The sequence below is a fragment of the Arachis stenosperma genome, chromosome 2 (assembly GCF_014773155.1).
Source record: "Arachis stenosperma cultivar V10309 chromosome 2, arast.V10309.gnm1.PFL2, whole genome shotgun sequence".
In the NCBI taxonomy this organism is placed as follows: Eukaryota; Viridiplantae; Streptophyta; class Magnoliopsida; order Fabales; family Fabaceae; genus Arachis; species Arachis stenosperma.
This window is the reverse complement of record NC_080378.1, coordinates 29,621,774-29,640,782: the sequence shown is the minus strand read 5'-3', so window position 1 is coordinate 29,640,782 and position 19,009 is coordinate 29,621,774. Positions and strand designations below refer to the sequence as shown.

The 19,009-nt window shown below is 31.0% G+C and overlaps 1 protein-coding gene and 2 pseudogenes across 1 annotated transcript; all 3 read left to right on the top strand.

Moving 5' to 3' along the window:
- The first annotated feature begins 5,160 nt into the window (after positions 1 to 5,160).
- LOC130960844 (uncharacterized) lies at positions 5,161 to 8,602 on the top strand. The gene is made up of 3 exons (XM_057886337.1): positions 5,161 to 5,601; positions 6,176 to 6,697; positions 7,233 to 8,602. Exons 2-3 carry the CDS (start codon positions 6,324 to 6,326, stop codon positions 7,513 to 7,515), a joined length of 657 nt encoding a protein of 218 aa, XP_057742320.1. The 5' UTR covers positions 5,161 to 5,601; positions 6,176 to 6,323; the 3' UTR covers positions 7,516 to 8,602.
- Positions 7,668 to 10,416, top strand: LOC130962756 (pentatricopeptide repeat-containing protein At3g61360-like; annotated as a pseudogene).
- A 655-nt stretch (positions 10,417 to 11,071) lies between these two features.
- Positions 11,072 to 13,268, top strand: LOC130962755 (uncharacterized; annotated as a pseudogene).
- Positions 13,269 to 19,009: the final 5,741 nt, after the last annotated feature.

Sequence of the window (19,009 nt, the reverse complement as noted above, 5' to 3'; positions counted from 1 at the left end):
AATTTATAAAGGTTAAAATTGTCCAAAAGTTATTTTTTTTTCAAGAAAGGACGATTTTAAAAATAAATTTAACGTTAAGGACAATTTTAAATAAAAAAATTAAGAAAGATTTTGATTTTAACTCTAAATTTTAGAGGTCAAAATAATATTTATCTTTTAAAAATAAATTAAACAACACATTTTAATGTACATATATACATGTATCTCACTCGTTTACAGACACAAACATATTATTAAAGAGAAAATTAAAGATACGTGACTATATGTTATATTTAGCCTTTTGAATTTCTTAATTTTATATATAAGTCCGCTTCTAATTTTATTATATTCTTTCCAGTCTGATCTTGAGATCGAGTAGAACAATTTTTTCAAAATATGATCCAAAACCAAAGTCAAACTAGAAAAAAAAGAGCAAATGATATGCTATGTTTATAGGCCAGTGCTATGGTGTTGAAGTAAATTTTTTTCAGCATCAGTTGAAATGAGGTGTCAACAAAATGAGTTATACACGTGGTATTATTTTACTTGTAAGTATAGATAAAGACTGAGAGAATAGCAGTGGTGCAAGATTGTGTCAGTTTGTCTTGGATTAATTATTTAATAAAGTATATTAATTTAGAAGCATAAACACATGATTAAGTAAGATAATATTTTTGTCTATTTTTGTTGATAATGGGTATGGACATGCCGTTTCTTTCTCAGGTGGACTGTTGTAAGAATTTATGGCTTTGAACAAAAAATTATTTTGGATTGGGATAATAATAATAATAATAATAATAATAATAATAATAATAATAATAATAAATTTTACTCCTCTCTTTTAAGAAATGTTAAAATAACATTTTTCTCTCATTTATTTATAAAATGTACATTTTTCTCCTTTGTAGCTTTTAAAAAACTCCTCTTTAATCCATTTTAAATTTTTTGTATTAACTAATGTTAACTTTATCCATTTTTCAAGAAAAAATAATTTTCTTTTACAAAAATACTCTTTAACAAAAATTTATTTTTTTGTCATTAAATTTTACTTACCAAAATATCGTTTAATAAATTATTTTTTATTAATTAAATTATATTTTTATTAAAATATTTTAACAAAATTAATAATTGAATTTTTTTTCTAAGATATCTTTTAATAATTTTTTAATTATTAAATAGTGATTTTTCTAAAATTTTTGTTAAAAATTATTTTTATATTTTATTATTAATTTTTTGATATCAATATATATTATTTTAATATTAGATAAAAAAATATTACCACTATTAATATATATAATCATTAATATATATTGATATTGAAAAATAATCTTATTAAGATTTTTTTATTTATGATTATCGGATTAATTATCTAAGTGTAAAGCTTTTAAAATTTAAGATCTACGATTTAGAATCATGTAATAAAAGTTTAATCATTAGAATTTATATTAGATGAATTGGCTAACCCTAAACCTACCACTAAGATCCCAAAAATCCTTGTCTTAAGAATTAGCTTAGCAACATTAGATAAATTTCTAGTTCTCTTGGTGCAATTATGGTACCAAAATATAAATTATTGTATAATTTAATAAACTGCATTCGCACCATCAAAAAATTTAGCTCTATTAAAATTTGTAATTATAATAGTTGTGTATTATATTTATTATTAAAATTTTCTTAAAATATAATATTTAATTTATTATTGATATGAAAAATATATAATAAAAATAAAAAGTATATTATATTTTATTTGTTATGTGTACTTTATTACATTAATTTTATTATTATTTATTACCAACATAAAGTACTTTAATATTAAACATGAAAAATTAAATATTTTATTTACCATTTGTACAATAGCATAACATATTCATTATTTTTTATTATTAATATAAAAAAATATATCATATACTATTTATCTTTTGTACAGTATCATATTATTTTTATTATTATTTATTGTTAACATAAAAATATCTAATGTTAATCATAAAAAATAAAATATTTTATTTATGATATGTACATATTATTAAAATAAATTTACTTATTATTTAATATTATAATAAAAAATATAATGTTTTCAAATATATAGTTTATTATCGACCTAAGTCTAATATATACCTCCCAATTTTTTAATTCTATTTTTCGCAAATTACATCTTTAATAAAACTAAATTGTTCTCCTAAAGTAAAAGTATGAAAAAAAGAAGAAGATAAAAGTATGAAATTTTTTATTATGTATTTTCTAAAGTAAAAATATGAAAAAAAAAGATAATTAACTAACTAAATTTATTTACATAACTATTTAAAAAAGTTAATTTTAAATATCTATTATTCAATTTTTTATTTTAATCATTATTCTATATCATAAACACTAAATTTCAAATCTCAAATTATAAATCCTACTAATCTAAAATGATAAATCCTAAAACGTAATTTCTATTAAATCACAATTTAATAATTGAAAATTATTGAAAGGTATCTTAAAAAAATAATTTAATTATTAAATTTTTTAAAAATATTTTGATAAAAATATAATTTAATTAATAAAAAAAATTTATTGAATAGTATTTTAATAAGCAAAATTTTAATGACAAAAAAAATTTTTTTGCTAAAGAGTATTTTTATAAAATAATTTATATTTTTTGAAAAATTGATAAAATTAATATTAGTTAATACAAAAAATTTAAAATAGATTAAAGAAGGAGCTTTTTAAAAGCTATAAAGAAAAAAATATATATTTTAGTATATATTATTATTTTAGTATCTTTTAAAAACGGAAAGTGAATTATTATTATTATTATTATTATTTTTGGTTTTCCACGGTATCTCCTAACCCGGCAGGCCAAGGACTAATCTGTTGCAACAGTGGCAGAGCTTGAAAAATTTTTTTGGATGGCCAGAAATCTTAATAAAAAATTATATAATAGTATTTATATTAAAATAAAATTTATAAATATAATTATTTTATTTTTAAATTTATTATTAATATGTAAGATTATATATGGTTAAGATTAATAAAAAATAATTCTGATTTTGATTAATAAATTTTTTGTTTAGATTAATAAGCCAATTTGATTTTAAATAGAAAATCAATTATAAAAAAATCAGTTTTTACATGAAAAAAATTAATTTTTGCATATAAAAATCTATTTTTATTTAAAAAATTAATTTTTTATCTAAAAATTAATTTTTCATTTTAAAAAATTGATTTTTTATTTAAATTATATACAATTAATTTTACTTTTGATAATATTTATTTCTCAAAAATTTTAAGATTAATTATTTTTATTATTACTTTTATTATAAATTAAATAATATAATACAACAAAATAAAATCTTAAATTTTTAATAAAATAAAATATCAAAATTTATTAATGTAAACAGTATTATACTATAATGGCATTAAATTTGTAAAGTTGATTTAAAAATAAAATAATAATTTTTTATTAATAACTAATATTATTATTAGTTATATTATAATTTTTATTATTTTAAAAATAAAATAATGCATGAAACTATATGAGTAGCTAAATATAATTTAGTGTTAATTCTATAATGATATTTAATTTGTAACATTGATTTAAATATATGTCACTTGTTGTTGATTTAAATATATGCTATTTGTTATGTCAAATATGATAGGATAAAAAGTTTGAAAGAATGATAAAGATGGACATAAAATTTAAATACATAAGTTGAAAGTATATCAATTTAATCAAACAAACTAATTTTATTTTCTTTAGAGTAGAATTACTAATATTTTTACAAAAACTTTGGGGGGGCCATGGCCCCCTTGCCCTAACAAAGCTCCGCCAATGCGCCTCGGTACTGAGCTCCATTTAAGAATTTGCTGCTGGCCAATAGGTTGCTGCATGCATAAGGCGGAATTCGAACCCCCGACACTTGTTTAAACGGACTAGTGAACTAACCACTAAACCAACCCAACTTGATTTATTATTATTATTATTATTATTATTATTATTATTATTATTATTATCCCAACTCAAAATAATTTTTTGTTCAAAGTCATAGATTCTGACAATAGCCCACCTGAAAAAAAAAACGGCATGTCCATACCGATTATCAACAAAAATTGACAAAATATTATCTTTTTTAATCATATGTTTATATTTTTAAATTAATATATTTTATTAAATAATTAATCCAACACAAACTAACATAATTTTATACCTACAGCTATTTTCTCAGTCTTTATCTATACTTACAAGTAAAGTAACAGCACGCATATAACTTACCTTATTAGTAGCATTACCCTTTCTATATATCTGTTTGGGATAATTAGAATCGAGTACATTTCTAGCATATTAAATACTATAAGCGTGAGCAGAAGCGCACTAAAATTAATGTAAAATATTACTATTGAATAATATTCTTACAGTAAATAGTAAAATACGTATTATGTCAGCAATAAAATAGCACCCTCAATTTAAAGTTAAAAAATCTCAAATTATCATGAAAAAAAGCACGAACCAAATTAAAAAATGTCTATTGTATTTAATCGTAATTATAATATAGTATGATCATAATGAAACACTTTTCTATACAATTTATAGTAACTAATGAGTATTAGAAAGTTGGGAGTCTACAGAGAATTCAATATTTAATTCTCACAATACTCTGACTTTATATCACACATTTGTTATAATATTATTATACTCATCAAACAAAGAAAAATTCAAAGAAAGTTAGGCACCGTACTTAGAAGAAATTTGGCACTTCCAAGAGGTGATAGCGGGCACAGGGTATTCAAATTCAAATCGACAAAAAAAAAAAATCACAAATTTAAATTGATCCAAATTAAAAGCTGAAATAAACTATTTAATTTTGAATTTTTTTAAATTTTGGTTCAATTTATGTAATTCGATTTAATTTATGGTTCGAATTTTTAAAATTGAACCGAACCAAACTAAACCACAATACAGAATATATAAACAACATTGGCATAACATCATGGTTTAAAAAATTGGACCAGACTAGCTAGTCGAACTGATCCAACCGCAAACTGGGAGACTTGGCAATTCGGTTCATCATGAGAAACTGCCATTTTAAAAATGGGAACCGCTGAACCGACCAGAAACCAGCCGGTCAAACCGAACCGGACCTGGCCGGTTTATATGAAACGGCGCTGTTTGCTTTCGTTTCTTCCTTGACCCTTGTCGCGGAGTCACAAAACAACACCCTAGCCATCTACCCTCCACCACCGCCGCGAGGAGTGGGTCACTGCCGCCGTCCGTCGCGCTCAACCGCTTCCCTCTTCGTCCTGTCCGCGTGATCCAAGTTTCCTACTTGTGTTCGCTCTCACCGATCGCAGCTTCTTCCTCGAGCTCAGCGTCCGCTGCACAGCCGCTGTTCCTCCGTCGCAGGTCGTCTCGGGTGGTTCTTCCGTCCAGCCCTCCTCTGCTCCAGTTCCCCCGCGCTCCACCCTCTGCTCCAGTTCGGCCGTGCTCCACCCTCCTCGGCTCTAGTTCCACCGTACTCCACCCTCCTCGGCTCTAGTTCCGCGCTCCAGCCCTTCTCTTCTCCAGTTCGGCGGCACTCCGGGCCACCTCTTCTCCAGTTTTGCCAAGTCCACCTCTTCTTCTCCGTCCCTCACCTCTGTGCTAAGGTATTGTTTTTGTTTTAATTGTTTTAGGATTTTTATGCTGTTATTACTTGATTTTTCTCCTTCAATTATTGTTGCTAACTTGTTATTACTGTGATTCTATTGATTCTATTATGTTGATTCATGTTCTTGTTATTTTTCTTCTTCAATTTTTTTGTTTGTTTTTTCTGTGATTTTCTATTAAGGTTGTTACTGTGTTTTTTCTGTTTTTGTTATTGGGTTGCTGGATTTTCTATTCATGTCTTGTTAATTTGCTAAATTGTCAAGTTGTTATTTTGCTAGATTGTTGGGTTGCTGTGTTTTAATTTGCTGGATTGAGAATTTGAGATTTAGATTGTTCTTTTTTCTTGTTATTTGGTAGTTGGATTTTCTATCCTGGTCTTGTTCTTGTTAATTTGCTAAGTGATTGTTGTGATTCTTGAGACTGAGATTGTCCTTGACTCCGTGTGATTCTTGATTCTTTTGGTCCAAGATGTCAAAATGGAGTTGAAGATTATAAATATTTATATTTAATAAATAAACTATTTATTAAATATAAAATTTTATTTGTTATAACATTTTTCAAGAACTATCACAGGCGGAATATTTGGGATGCTGAACTAGGAAGGCGTGGCAAGCAGATATTTGGAGCCGGGGAACCAAAAACTGGTGGTTTCCCCTGTCTCCGTCCTCGTTTCCACCGCAATTCAGGTTCCCCCTTCATCCTCATCAAAACGAAAAAGAGAATGAATCTTTTAATCCCCAATATCCCACAGCAGATCTCATTCTCCAAATCAGTGTCACTGTCACTCTCAGTGTCAGTGACCCACTCCCCAGCCCCCGTGCGCCCTCGGTTTCCCGCCATAATCCGAATGGGCGGGGGACCGAGGACGTACCCGGGCGGGGTCTCCAAGTGGCAGTGGAAGCGCATGCAGGCCAAGAAGGCCAAGCAGCTCCTCAAAGCCCGCCTCTCCCGCGAGCGTCACATTTATGAGATGCGCAAGCTGGCCGAGCTCCGGGCTGCCGTCTCCGACCTCGAGAGACCCTGGGAGCCGGTCCAGCAGGCCCCCGCCTTGTTCTCTGTGCGGGCCGACGAGCAGGTCAAGGTCCTCGCCGACAGGTTAGAAGTTAGTTATGCAAATTGTGCATCGCTTGTTATGCTAAGTCAATGTGATGATTGTGACATAATTCAAGTTAGTTATGCAAACTGATTTCAGAAAAAACACAAGTAGTTGAACAATTTCATCATTTGGGATCCCTATTGATTACAGGTTCCTGAAGGCAGGTGAATAACATTTCATTAAAGTGAAAATCTTTCGGTTGCTAAATTAATAAAATTTTGTTTACCAGGGATTAAGTTATTTAATTGGCTAGACCTAGATTCATCAGTTCTAGTTATAAAAATTGTTCTTCGCACCTGTGATAGAGCTAGTTAGGCTGTTAGAGTTAACTGCATCAGTTGAGGTTTATTTATAAAAAATGTTATCGGTGCCTTTGATAGTGTTAAGTTAGTCAGCTAGAGTTAGTGGCGATAGTATGAAGTTAAATATGCAAGTTGTACTACTCACTTGTTATAGGATCTGCTTCATTTATTGATGTCGGAATGTACAGAATGCACTGTTCATTGGACAGTCTTATCATTTGTTTGAGTACAGGTTCCAAAGACCTGGTGGGTTTGACCTCTGGAGCGAGAAGGACGGGCCTCAGTTGTTTGAAACTCCTGATGAGTTGCCATCTGCAAGGTTCTTCCCCAAAGGGGTTGTTCATAGTATCAGGCCTTATAGGAGGATTGATGCTGATGAGTTGCTGGGGAAGGGTAGCGGGGTTAGTGATCATAGAGATGGAGAGGATTCTTCTTCTGCTGCAAGGTTTTTATCTGAGGGTCTGGCCGTCTGGCTGATGAGTCTGATGATCAGGAGTGTTCTTCAGCTTTGTTGAGCTCTTCAGAGAATAATGGGGTGAGTGTTGATGGTGGATTGAAGAATAATGGGAGGAATGGACAGAGGCTTTTGTCTGAGCATGTTGACAATGAAGGGTTTTCTTCTTCTCCTTTGGATTATGGGAGGAAGGGAGTGAATTCTGGCAGCCAAATGAGGAAGAATAGGAATGGAAGCAGGCTTATGTCAGAGGGTGGCCGTGATGGGTTTGATAACGAAGTGTGTTCTTCTTCTTCTCCTTTGAGTTATGGAAGAAGTGGTGGGAATTATGATGGTAGAATGAGAAGGAATACGAATGGAAGGAGGCCTTTTTCAAAGGATGATGATTATGGATCTGATGATGGAGAGTATTCCTTTTCTCCTTTCAATTCTGAGAGGAATGGAGTTGACGGCAGAATGAGGAAGAATGGGAATGGAAGGAGGTTTCCATCAAGGGATGTTAGTGGGTCTGATGATGGAGAGTATCCCTCTTCTCCTTTCAGTTCTGAGAGGAATGGAGGGACTGTTGATGGCAGAATGAGGAAGAATGGGAATGGAAGGAGGTTGGCGTCCAGGGATGTTAATGGGTCTAATGGGTCTTACTCTGGTCGAGTTGGCTCTGGTATGAGGCAGGGTCGGGGTAATCCTAGCGCCAACAGAAGAGGTAGTGCCAACAGAAGAGGTGGAACATACAGTAGCAGAAATTCAAGCTATGATTCGCCAAGAGTCAGAGATGCTAATTCTGAAGTTTATGATATGGATTTGCAACAGGATGGAAGTTACGGGTTCCCCAGGAAGAGTGAGCAATCTGAATCTAGAAATTGTTAATGGTTTGAACACTCAGTCAATCAAGGCATTGTAGAGGATGAATGGAGTGCTGCTATTGGCAAAATGTTTCTTGAGGAAGGTGACAGATGCAGAAAATGTATTGCCATTTTGGTAGGCCTTTCTAGTCAGCTTAATTCCTCAGAATTTATTGATTCCATGAAAACAACAATGTCTTGTCTGAATATGCGGCAAGTTGAATTTGCACAAGGACCTGTCAAATACCATATTATTTTGTATATATTACATTTGAGTCTTGAAAGAAACATTACTCGTTATAGCTATTCATCATTTATGTCTTTAGTTGAAATCCATAGAAGTTTTAATTTTCATGATTGCCATGTAGTTCTTCCTTGGTGATCTGTTCTTTAATTCTGTGGTAACTGACCTAAAGTATTAGTATGAATGAGGTCATAGAATTTGTAGCAAACCGGAATAAACATGAAATTTCAACATTAAAATTTATCATCAATAATAAAAATCCGCAAAAACTTGCTACAAATTCGCCACAACAACATGCTCACAATACTTAGGGTGTGAACCAGAAGAAATTCGCCACTCGAATTCCCCATAAAACAACTTGGTACCTATGTTCCACCCTCAAATTTTGCACTCAACCTCAATCTCAATCATGTTTACAAGCAATTGAAGTTGACAAGCTCATACCCATGTTCCACTTTCAAATTGTGCACTCAACCCAAACCATCTTTGGAGTCAAAGCAAATTGATGTGGAAACCATTACCAGAATCATCAATGACCACCCTTTCCCTGACCAACCCCTCCGCCCCACACTGCTACATCACCTCCCTCCTTCCACCATCACCACCCGGCTTATCGAAAATGTCCTTGGTCACCTCTTTGCTTCACATTGCAATGGTCTCAAGGCTCTTGAGTTCTTTAACTTCACCCTCCACCACTCCTACTCTCGCCTCAGTCCTGATTCCTTGGAGAAGACCCTCCATATTCTTACTAGGAAATTGGGAGAACTCATCCTTCACTCCTCACACTTAAGTCCATGAGCATTATGTTGACCAAAATTGCCAAATTTCAATCCGTTGACGACACCCTTGAAGCTTTTAGGAGGATGGAGCATGATGTGTTTGTAGGGAAGGTGTTTGGAACTGATGAGTTTAATGTGCTTCTGAAAGCGTTTTGCACTCGGAGGCAGATGAAGGAGGCTAGATCTGTGTTTGTGAAGATGGTGCCAAGGTTTTCTGCGAATACTAAGACCATGAACATTTTGCTGTTGGGGTTCAAGGAATCAGGTGATGTTACCTCTGTTGAGCTCTTCTATCATGAAATGGTTAAGAGGGGTTTTAATCCTGATGGTGTGACTTATAATATTAGGATTGATGCTTACTGCAAGAAAGCTTGTTTAGGTGATGCTTTGAGGGTTTTGGATGAGATGGAGCAGAGGGGTTTTGTCCCTACAATCGAGAGTATAACCACATTAATTCATGGAACAGGATTGGTTCGAAACAAAGGAAAGGCATGGCAATTGTTCAACGAGATTCCGTCTAGGAACTTGGTTGTGGATACTGGTGCCTATAATGCTCTGATTAGTACATTGGTTTGAGTCAAAGATATTGAATCTGCGCTTTCCTTGATGGATGAGATGGTTGAGCTTGATGGGGTAACTTACCACACATTGTTCTTAGGGTTGAAGAAGACAAAGGGGATTGAAGGTGTGAGTGAACTTTACCGTACAATGACTAAAACGAATTTTGTTTTGAAAACAAGAACAGTTGTGACACTAATGAAATATTTCTGCCAAAATTCTCGTGTTGATTTGTGTTTGAGTTTATGGAATTTCATGGTTGAGAGAGGGTATTGTCCTCATTCTCATGCTTTGGATCTTCTAGTCACTGGATTATGCTCCCGGGGTTTGGTGCAAGAAGCTTTTGAGTGCTCCAAACAATTGTTAGAAAGAGGAAGACATATGAGCACTGCTTCATTTTCAATGATGGAAAATTTTTTTACTGAAGGCTGGTCAGAAAGAAAAAGTTGAAGGATCTAGATCAAATGATTAAAAAATTGCAAAGTATCTTACCACCATCAAGAGGACATGCCACTGGTATTTCTACCGTTATAGAATAGCATTTTGTTTTTAAATATGACATATAACTTATGTAACCTGATTTTGGTGGAGTTTTCCAATGTGTTATTATGTATGTATCTTTTTTGTATTGCAATTGTACCATCCGAATATGCTGACATGAAAGAAGATTAATAAACAATTCTTCCAAAACTTTATCTTGATTAGAATCATGTATATAAAGTACATTCTACAAAGAATCAGAGTTTGAGGCTAACTTCTTTTGGAATTTGAGTTAGTGCAATGCTCTCATCTCATGTTTCAATCTTGCCATTAGAATTTAGATGGTATCCAAATTATATATTAAAAAGAAATATTGATTTAAAGGTTAAATTATGCAGCTAGTAATGTTTAAATATTTTCGATAACATTGGTCTTTCTTTCTTTTATCAAGAGAAAACTTAGAAAATAGATTTTAGTAAGTCAAAGGAATTCAAAATTAAAGAGAAATATTTTCATATTCTATAAACCAAGGGAAATTGAAAATAAACAATATATCACTCTAGTCAAATAAGCAATTAGAAAAAAATAGAACAAAGTTAAAAAATCACTTGTGTATCATTAATAATAATAATAATAATAATTTTTATTTAGTCCAATAAACATATAATTTTCCCTTTTAATTTCAATAAGCTTTAACTCAAGATTACAAAGATGATGGCGAGCTTGTTCACGATTCCATTGAAGCCAAAGTTGGTAGAATGGTTACCTTATCTAATGAAACACACATGTCAATAATATTGATAATGTATTGGAGTTTAATCAAAAGTGTGCTAAGAAAGACTAACCCTATGAATAAATGTATTCAATCACAGTTACCCTTGACCTTAATTTTTCTTTTTCACTTTCATACAGTGCAGAAGTGGCCTATGAAGCTGCAAATGCTGCAATAGCAGGTGGCATTTCACTTGTGAGTTTTCTCTACATATTCTTTTTATTTTGTTTATCGATTTATTTTGAATGAAAACAAAAGAACTTTAGGGACAATTGCATGGATATATTTATAAGCTGATCAAAATGAATTAGGACATATTGAGCATAATGTCCTCAACTCTTGTGTCTTTGTAGTGTGTTTCTCATCGCTTTTATTTTGTTTTCTCTTTTGAGGTTGTCTACTTAATCTTTTCTGGTTGATCACTTTACTTGTAGAACTGTATTTTAGAATTCATTTGTTCTAATTCTGGTCTTTTTAGGTTCTAAACCAGCTGGTCAAGGAGCACCCGACTACGGCACTTGGAGTATGCTTGCACCCTTTAAGTTTCTGCATCAATATTATTTGTTTGAGTGTATATCTTCACATGAACCTACATTAAGTTTTATGATATGGAGAAAACATCATTGCATTGTCTCGTTTCGTTGAAATTTGAGATTGTTTTCTGAACCACTGAGTCAATATGCAGGTTGAAGCATCAAATAGTCAATATGCTGTTGTCGTCTCGTTGTCTTCGTGAAATTCTTCATAGCCAAAATGTTTTCCTTTGGATTATTACTAACATAATAACTGTATTAGCCTACTTGTGCAAATTTTGGAAAACAATTGAAAGTTGAGACATTTGAAATTGTTGCGTATTTACTAGCTTGTAAAACAGTTTTATTTCAGATTCTTATGATTTGTAATTTTGTATTACATATAGATCATCAAAACTCAATGTTAACTCTAAAATCAATTTGAAGAAAAGAAAAAAGGCTCCCATTTAAGATAATCATTACATGATATTACATTTCTACTCAACAGTTGTCTGAATCAAACAGATATCTGCTCCTAGGTTGGGAATGTTCTCAAGATTGAGGATGCAAAAGCTGAAATCAATGCTGGAGTAAAATTTCTGATGAGTCCAGCAATTGTTAAGGTTTGAATTTGCAGATCTTATTACTATATTAAGATGTCACATAACAACTGCTAGTGCTTGGTCACAGTGTTTTGTTATTTCTTTCATTTTCTTTTTCTTTTTCTTTATTTCTTTTTTTTTTTTTGGGCTCCGATCGATTACCAGGACGTTATGTATTACATTCAGAATGGTGAAGTTTTATACATTCCTGGCACAATGACTCCAACTGAAGTAAGGCTCCATTTGGCCTTTGGAGATCCGATTAACATGAATTCTTGCTTCCTTAATTTCCAAACCTTGTGCATCTTTTTGAGCATTCATTTGATCTTGATTTATTGTTCTTAATGCAGATACTGTCTGCATGTGAAGCAGGAGCTAAAATTGTCAAGGTTAGCTTTTTTATGTTCTGTTTAGTTTACCATATTGAAGAACATTCAAATAATATAGATAGAGTGTGTATGCACACTTGTTGCACGGAGGAGTATACACTTTTGGTTTTCTTGCTTTGCATTTTGTCATCTGCTTTCCGGCTCATAGGAGCGCTGCACTAATCTCGTAATCCCAGCTCCAATTTTTTTCTAGATCTGTGCTGATATGATAGTTTTCATTGTACATTCTTGTTCTTGTATTAATACAATTAAACACAAGCATCAAGTGTGTTATATTTTCCAAAATTTCATATAATCGACAATTTACCATGCGGTATAGATTTATCAATTTCTTCACTTGGAGGATTTCAGTACATATCAGCCGCACTCAAGAAGCCTTTTCCTCATGTCTCTATGGTTGCTTCTCAGGGAATCAAAATAGGTAGTTCTTGAAGTTTGTTGTTGTTGTTGATCATTCTCATAAAAATTGAAAATGAATGTCTTAATCTCTAATTGCTTGCAGACTCTATTAAGAAATATATTTCGCGGGGAGCATCAGCCGTTGTTCTATCCGACAAAGAGGCGATTGCGCAACACAATTACGAAAAGATACAGAAACTTGCACATTCTGCAGCCTTGCTGGGTAATAAGCTGTAAATAGGTAACATTATTAATTTGTATACCTTCATAAATAGTTTATGGTTGTGGGTCTCTTATGTTATAGTTATTTAGTTCATTTTCATAGAAACTTAGAACAAGATTTTGTAGATATTATATCGAGAATTAAAACAAACAAGCCACTCAATTGAGAGAGATCACTAAAAGTGAGGTAACATGAATTTTGAGATTACTTCCTATACAAGTTTCTAGGCTTATGTACAAGAAATTCTTATATGTTTCAAAAATATATTTAATGAGGATTCTAAAAACATTTGTAAACACTTATTTTCATCTAGGGTATATTTAGTTCCAGAGAAAAAGTAGAATAAAAAACTTTTATGAATAAATTTGACATGTAAAACTATACTGTAAAACTGCTATATAATAAAATTAAGAATTACTCCAAAAAATATGTGCTCCTATACCGTGCAAAATTTTTCCTACAAAATTACAATTTAACTACTTTTTTTTCACAAGACTTGTTAGTCGCTCCTTTATTTATTTAATTCACATTCATAGTCACTCTCACCCCCCACGCAAACTTAACATCACCAGTAAAAATAAACAAATAAAAAAAAATTTGTACATGAAGTTTGAACCCTTGATGCGTGTGCATCTGTGCTGTTTTTCCTTCTTTATTTTAATTGATTTATTAAGAATTTTTTTAAATAATCAATGAATTTAAGGTTGGAATGAATATTATTTTGATTAGTTGAATTTCATTGATTACAAAAAATTTTAGAAGAAAAATAGAAAGAAACAAAACAAAAAGGAGGCTAGAGAGCAATAAACAAAAAGTTCTTTGTGACAAACAATAACAGGCAGAATACTTTCTATGAAAGACAAAAAATTTATTGGAAGGAAATATGAAGGGTGTGCAACGTGAAAACCACCACGTACTATTTAGGAGGCATTTCACATGTCATGCGTATGCGTGACTATCACTTTTTACGTAGTATGCAGGAGATTTCACGTACAACGCAGCTGTCACGCATACGCTTATAGCACGCATACGCGCAACAAAGGATTTTTGAGACATCACGCTTACGCGTGAGGCACGCCTCATGTGCGTTGATTTTTGCGTAGTACGTGGAATTCACCACGTACAACGCCAGGGCACCTCATAAGGCCACATTGAAGAAAAACGTTGTACGTGAGCCCACAGAAGACATTCTAGGATTAATTCTTCATATCACGTATAACTTGGAACAAGCGACATATTACGTAGGTCTGCCTCCTCTAGAATCTCAAACCAAGACCTTCTATTCTTCAACTTCTCAGTCCTTTGAAGGATCAATCACAAGTCCATTAATGATGATATTTATTAAAGATCACAAGCAATTAAGGAAGAGATCTTCTCGGTGGCAAATAATTAAAAAAAATATTTGATTCTATTTGATTTCTGAATTTGATTTAGAAGTTTGAATTTGAATTTTCTGTCTTTAGGGTTAGTATATAAGGGAAGAAGGCTCTAACATCTTCTCTGCTTCGGTGCTTTTGAGTTTTATGTTCTTAAGGATTGCAAGGACGAACATAAGTTTCTAATTTTCCTCGATTAAAGTTAGGAGCTTTGTTAATTTTATGGATTAATGCAATAATTTTCTACTTCTAATTGATACAATTGATTCCTCTTTAAGAAACAATTTTCATTTTTCACCTCAAAGGGTTTGAATATGTTGGAAAACAATTCTTTTCTGACTTGAATTTTCTTAATCTCTTGGAAAAGTGATTAATTGAATTAAGCTTGAAAATCAATTCTCATAATTCTTAAGTTTTGAAATTGGATTGATAAGTGACATAAAATTAATTAGGCTGAATTCTTATGAATTGTGTGGTTTTATAAATTAGAGACGTGCTCAGAGATGGATCCAAAAATTTTAATATGGAGGGTCGAATTTTAGATATTTTTTTTTCATTTCATAAGAATAATTAACATATAGTTATTAGATCTAGTTTTTTAAAAGATTTCTCAATATATATATATATATAAATTTTTTTTACAATTTTATTTTTAATATTGCATAAAAATATAACAATATCAATAGTACATTATAAAATTATAAAATACCAATAAGTTATAATGTTTTTAGTTAAAAATTATCACATTAATTAAAATAAATTCTTTCAAAAATTTTAAAAGATTTGAGAATAAATTATAAATTATTAATTATTTAGAAGACATAGTACTTTTATAGAATACAAAATATAAGATATTTTTATAAAATTTTTTCTTTTAACAACATAAATTTAAAAGAAAAATGAGTATTTTTATTAGAAAAAAATATCTAAAGTACATAATGTGATTATCAAAATATAATTATATAAGTCATTATTAATATAATAATATAAATATTAAATATGTTAATTAAAAAAATGATTTTTTTAAATAAAAAATAGAGATTATTATATAAAAACTAATTTGAAAGGTACAAAAACTTGATGGTATGATATTCAATTAGTTAAGTATAAAATATTGATTAATTAAATAATTAAGACATAAATTCATCATATAGTGAAAAATAATACATATAAAACTACTAAATTACATAATATTTTTTATTTTTTAAACATATATCTCGTATATAAGTATGTTTGTTAAAATTTTGGGGGGCCGAGGCCACTACTCGCCCCCTCTAGGTTCGTCCCTGGATGTGCTTACCTCTTTTTAATTAAATGAATAGGGGATTAACGTTTGATTATGTTAAAGAGAAATTGAATTACCAAAGAATTGAGATTTAATTACTAATGATTTGCCATAAAAGAATTGTTGTATGATTAGAGTAAAAAATGAAAAGTGTTGATTCAGACGACTAACATCTCTAAAACCTTAATTTTCTTAATCATATATTTTTTCACACTCATTGTTTACTTTTGTTTTGCTTTGTTTAATTGTTGTTTATGCTTAAAGCCTTTTAAAATCTTAATTTGCTAGTCTGACTAGATTAATCGGTTAATTTTGCTTGCTTAATCCGTTAATTTTGGTGGGATCGACACTCATCTCATTGTGGGATTTGAATCCTCTAAAGTTTGAATTTCACTTTAGAGAGTAAAGTATGACCTACTCTTAAATAGTTTCTCTTTCATATTTATTCTTGGTCCCACCTATGAAATCAATGGTAAGAGATCACACTTTACTCTTTAAAGTAAAATTTAAATTTTAGAGGATCAAAATCTCTCATTGTGAGTTATTACTTGATTTGATCTGATACATTTGCCGATATTTTGTGAATATATAAGTTGAAGGTTTTATCGATTGAGAGAGTACAGTTACATGCCATAGGATTCATGTTCATGCGGATTGTAGTTTATTCTGTTGAAAAAGTAAACGAAAAGAACCTGGTTTTACAGAAATCAGATTAATACATGAATTACCCTTCTTAATATTTTTATATAGTAAATAAATTACTATATAGTTCTTCTAAACAAATAATAATTAATAGTTTCATAAAGTGTTTGGTCAACTTTTCTTTCTTATGAACCAATTTTAATTTTTAGGCCAAATCCGGCTAATATAATTTTAAGAAAAGTAAATCTAAATGAGAAACTTTTGGGGCATCGATTTTTAATAATCTTAGTTATCATATAGCCATTATAAATACTAAATTGTCATGTGTATAAATTTTAAAAAATATAAATATAAATTGTATTAATTTATATGTATAAATTCTGATAAATATAGGTATAAATTGTATATTTTTTATGTGCAAACACATATAAATATAGGTGCAAATTATTATTGTCAAGTAGGGATGTTTACAGTACGGTTTGGTTCGATTTGTTTTAAAAAAAATTATCCGATCCACTCGTTTAATTAAACTGCAATTTGGTTTGGTTCAATTTTTTTATTGAGACCATCCGAACCAAACTAAATAAATTAAAATTGGTTTGGTTTAGTTTGATTTGTTCGGTTTTTCAATCAATTAAAAAAAATTCTACTATACTATTTCATAAATTCATAACATTGAAATCAACAAATACAATATACAATAACTAACAAAGTCTTGATCCAATAAAATTCAATGACAAAAAAATTAAAATACGATAATTAAAGAAGTTTAAAAGTTCAATAGCCAACACAACAAAAAATAAATATAAATTTAAAGCAAAAAATAACCACGTTATAGTGTCTTCTTCAACAAAATACCTAAACTTCTTTACTCAAACCAACCTAAAATTAAAAAGCAGTTACATAATAATAATAATAATAATAATAATAATAATAATAATAATAATAATAATAATAATAATAATATAGCACCAGTAAAAAAATATTCTAATATAGTTATACATTCTAATAATAAAAAAATAATTATATTTTCATATAAATATTCTAATAAACCCTATGTAGGTTTAATATAATTTGAAGATGAAAACATGTTAAATCGATTCTTAAGTGAATTATATTTTTAGAAAACATTTAACAACTATCATATGCAAAAAAGGAAGAGCTTTTTATTTTAATTGTTAAGGACATTCTTTGAACTTGAACATTGAATCATGAACAGTGAACAACATAAACAATTTCAGTAAATTAACAACAAATAAACAAGCAACTCTCAGCTTGATGCATGGTTAATCAAGTATATATCGCATAATATTTGTTTTCTCCTTAGAAATCAAAGTACCGATTTCTACATTCTAAAAGTTACAATGCATGCCCAGGCCTCAACCTCATTCATCAATTTTCTAACGGAACTTAGAATGAGAAACAAATTGCTCCAAATACAGGGACAAGGGAAAACAACTCTATCTTAGAAATGAAAACATTTATAGTTAACGAGAACAACAGTGCAAAGCGAATACAATAAGCGGACACCATAATCAAACAAGATCAAACCATATTTGTAGAACTAAGCTGAAATCTACAATAGAAAAGGATCGTAGATAAATTGATACGGTATAGAATGAATGAATTCATTAGGGTGGAAAAAGCATGAAAAAATGTATTTCATTGGTAAAGTAAACAGGTAATAGAAATTGAAAAACAATGAATCAATAATTATTGAACATAAATTGAATACCTGATTTGAAGGTTCCATATCTGACTTGACTCGGTGGCTGGGTGCTATCGGCGAGGCCAGAAACGATTATGTGGGTGGCTGGGTGGTGCTATCTCCGCGAGGCTAGAAATGGTGCTGTGGGTGGTGGCGGGGGTGGTGCTGGTTGGTGCTGGGCCCGCGATGGTGGTGCTGGCTAGTGCTGGCTGTTGCTACCCGCGAGGAGGTGCTGGGAGGTAGGGGTGTTCAAAACTGATACAGACTGAACAAAATCGACCAATCGAACCGAAAAAAATAAAAACCGAACAAACCAAAAACCAAAAAAACTGAAAAAATAATGTTTTGCTATTTTTACTGTGGTTTGGTTCGGTTTTTGGTTCTGACAATGAAACCCCTAATCGAACTGAAACGAACAGGTTCACAAAAAACCCAACATAACCAACTCTTCGCTCCCCCCAACGTGACCTAACCTAGCTGCCAATACTCACTCTCTCTGCACTCTCACCTCTTGAAACTCACTTGGCCTCCCACTCTCCTAACAGCCAGCACCTCCCACTCCCAGCCCACGCAAACCCCTTTCTTCCACCACCTCCCAGCGCTACCGAACCCTTCCTCCCAGTAGGGGTGTTCGCAGCGCGGTTTGGTTCATTTTTTTAGAGAAAAGTCATCCGATCCAATCGTTTAGTTAAATTGCAGTTCGGTTTGATTTGTTTTTTTACGAGAATATCTGAACCAAATCAA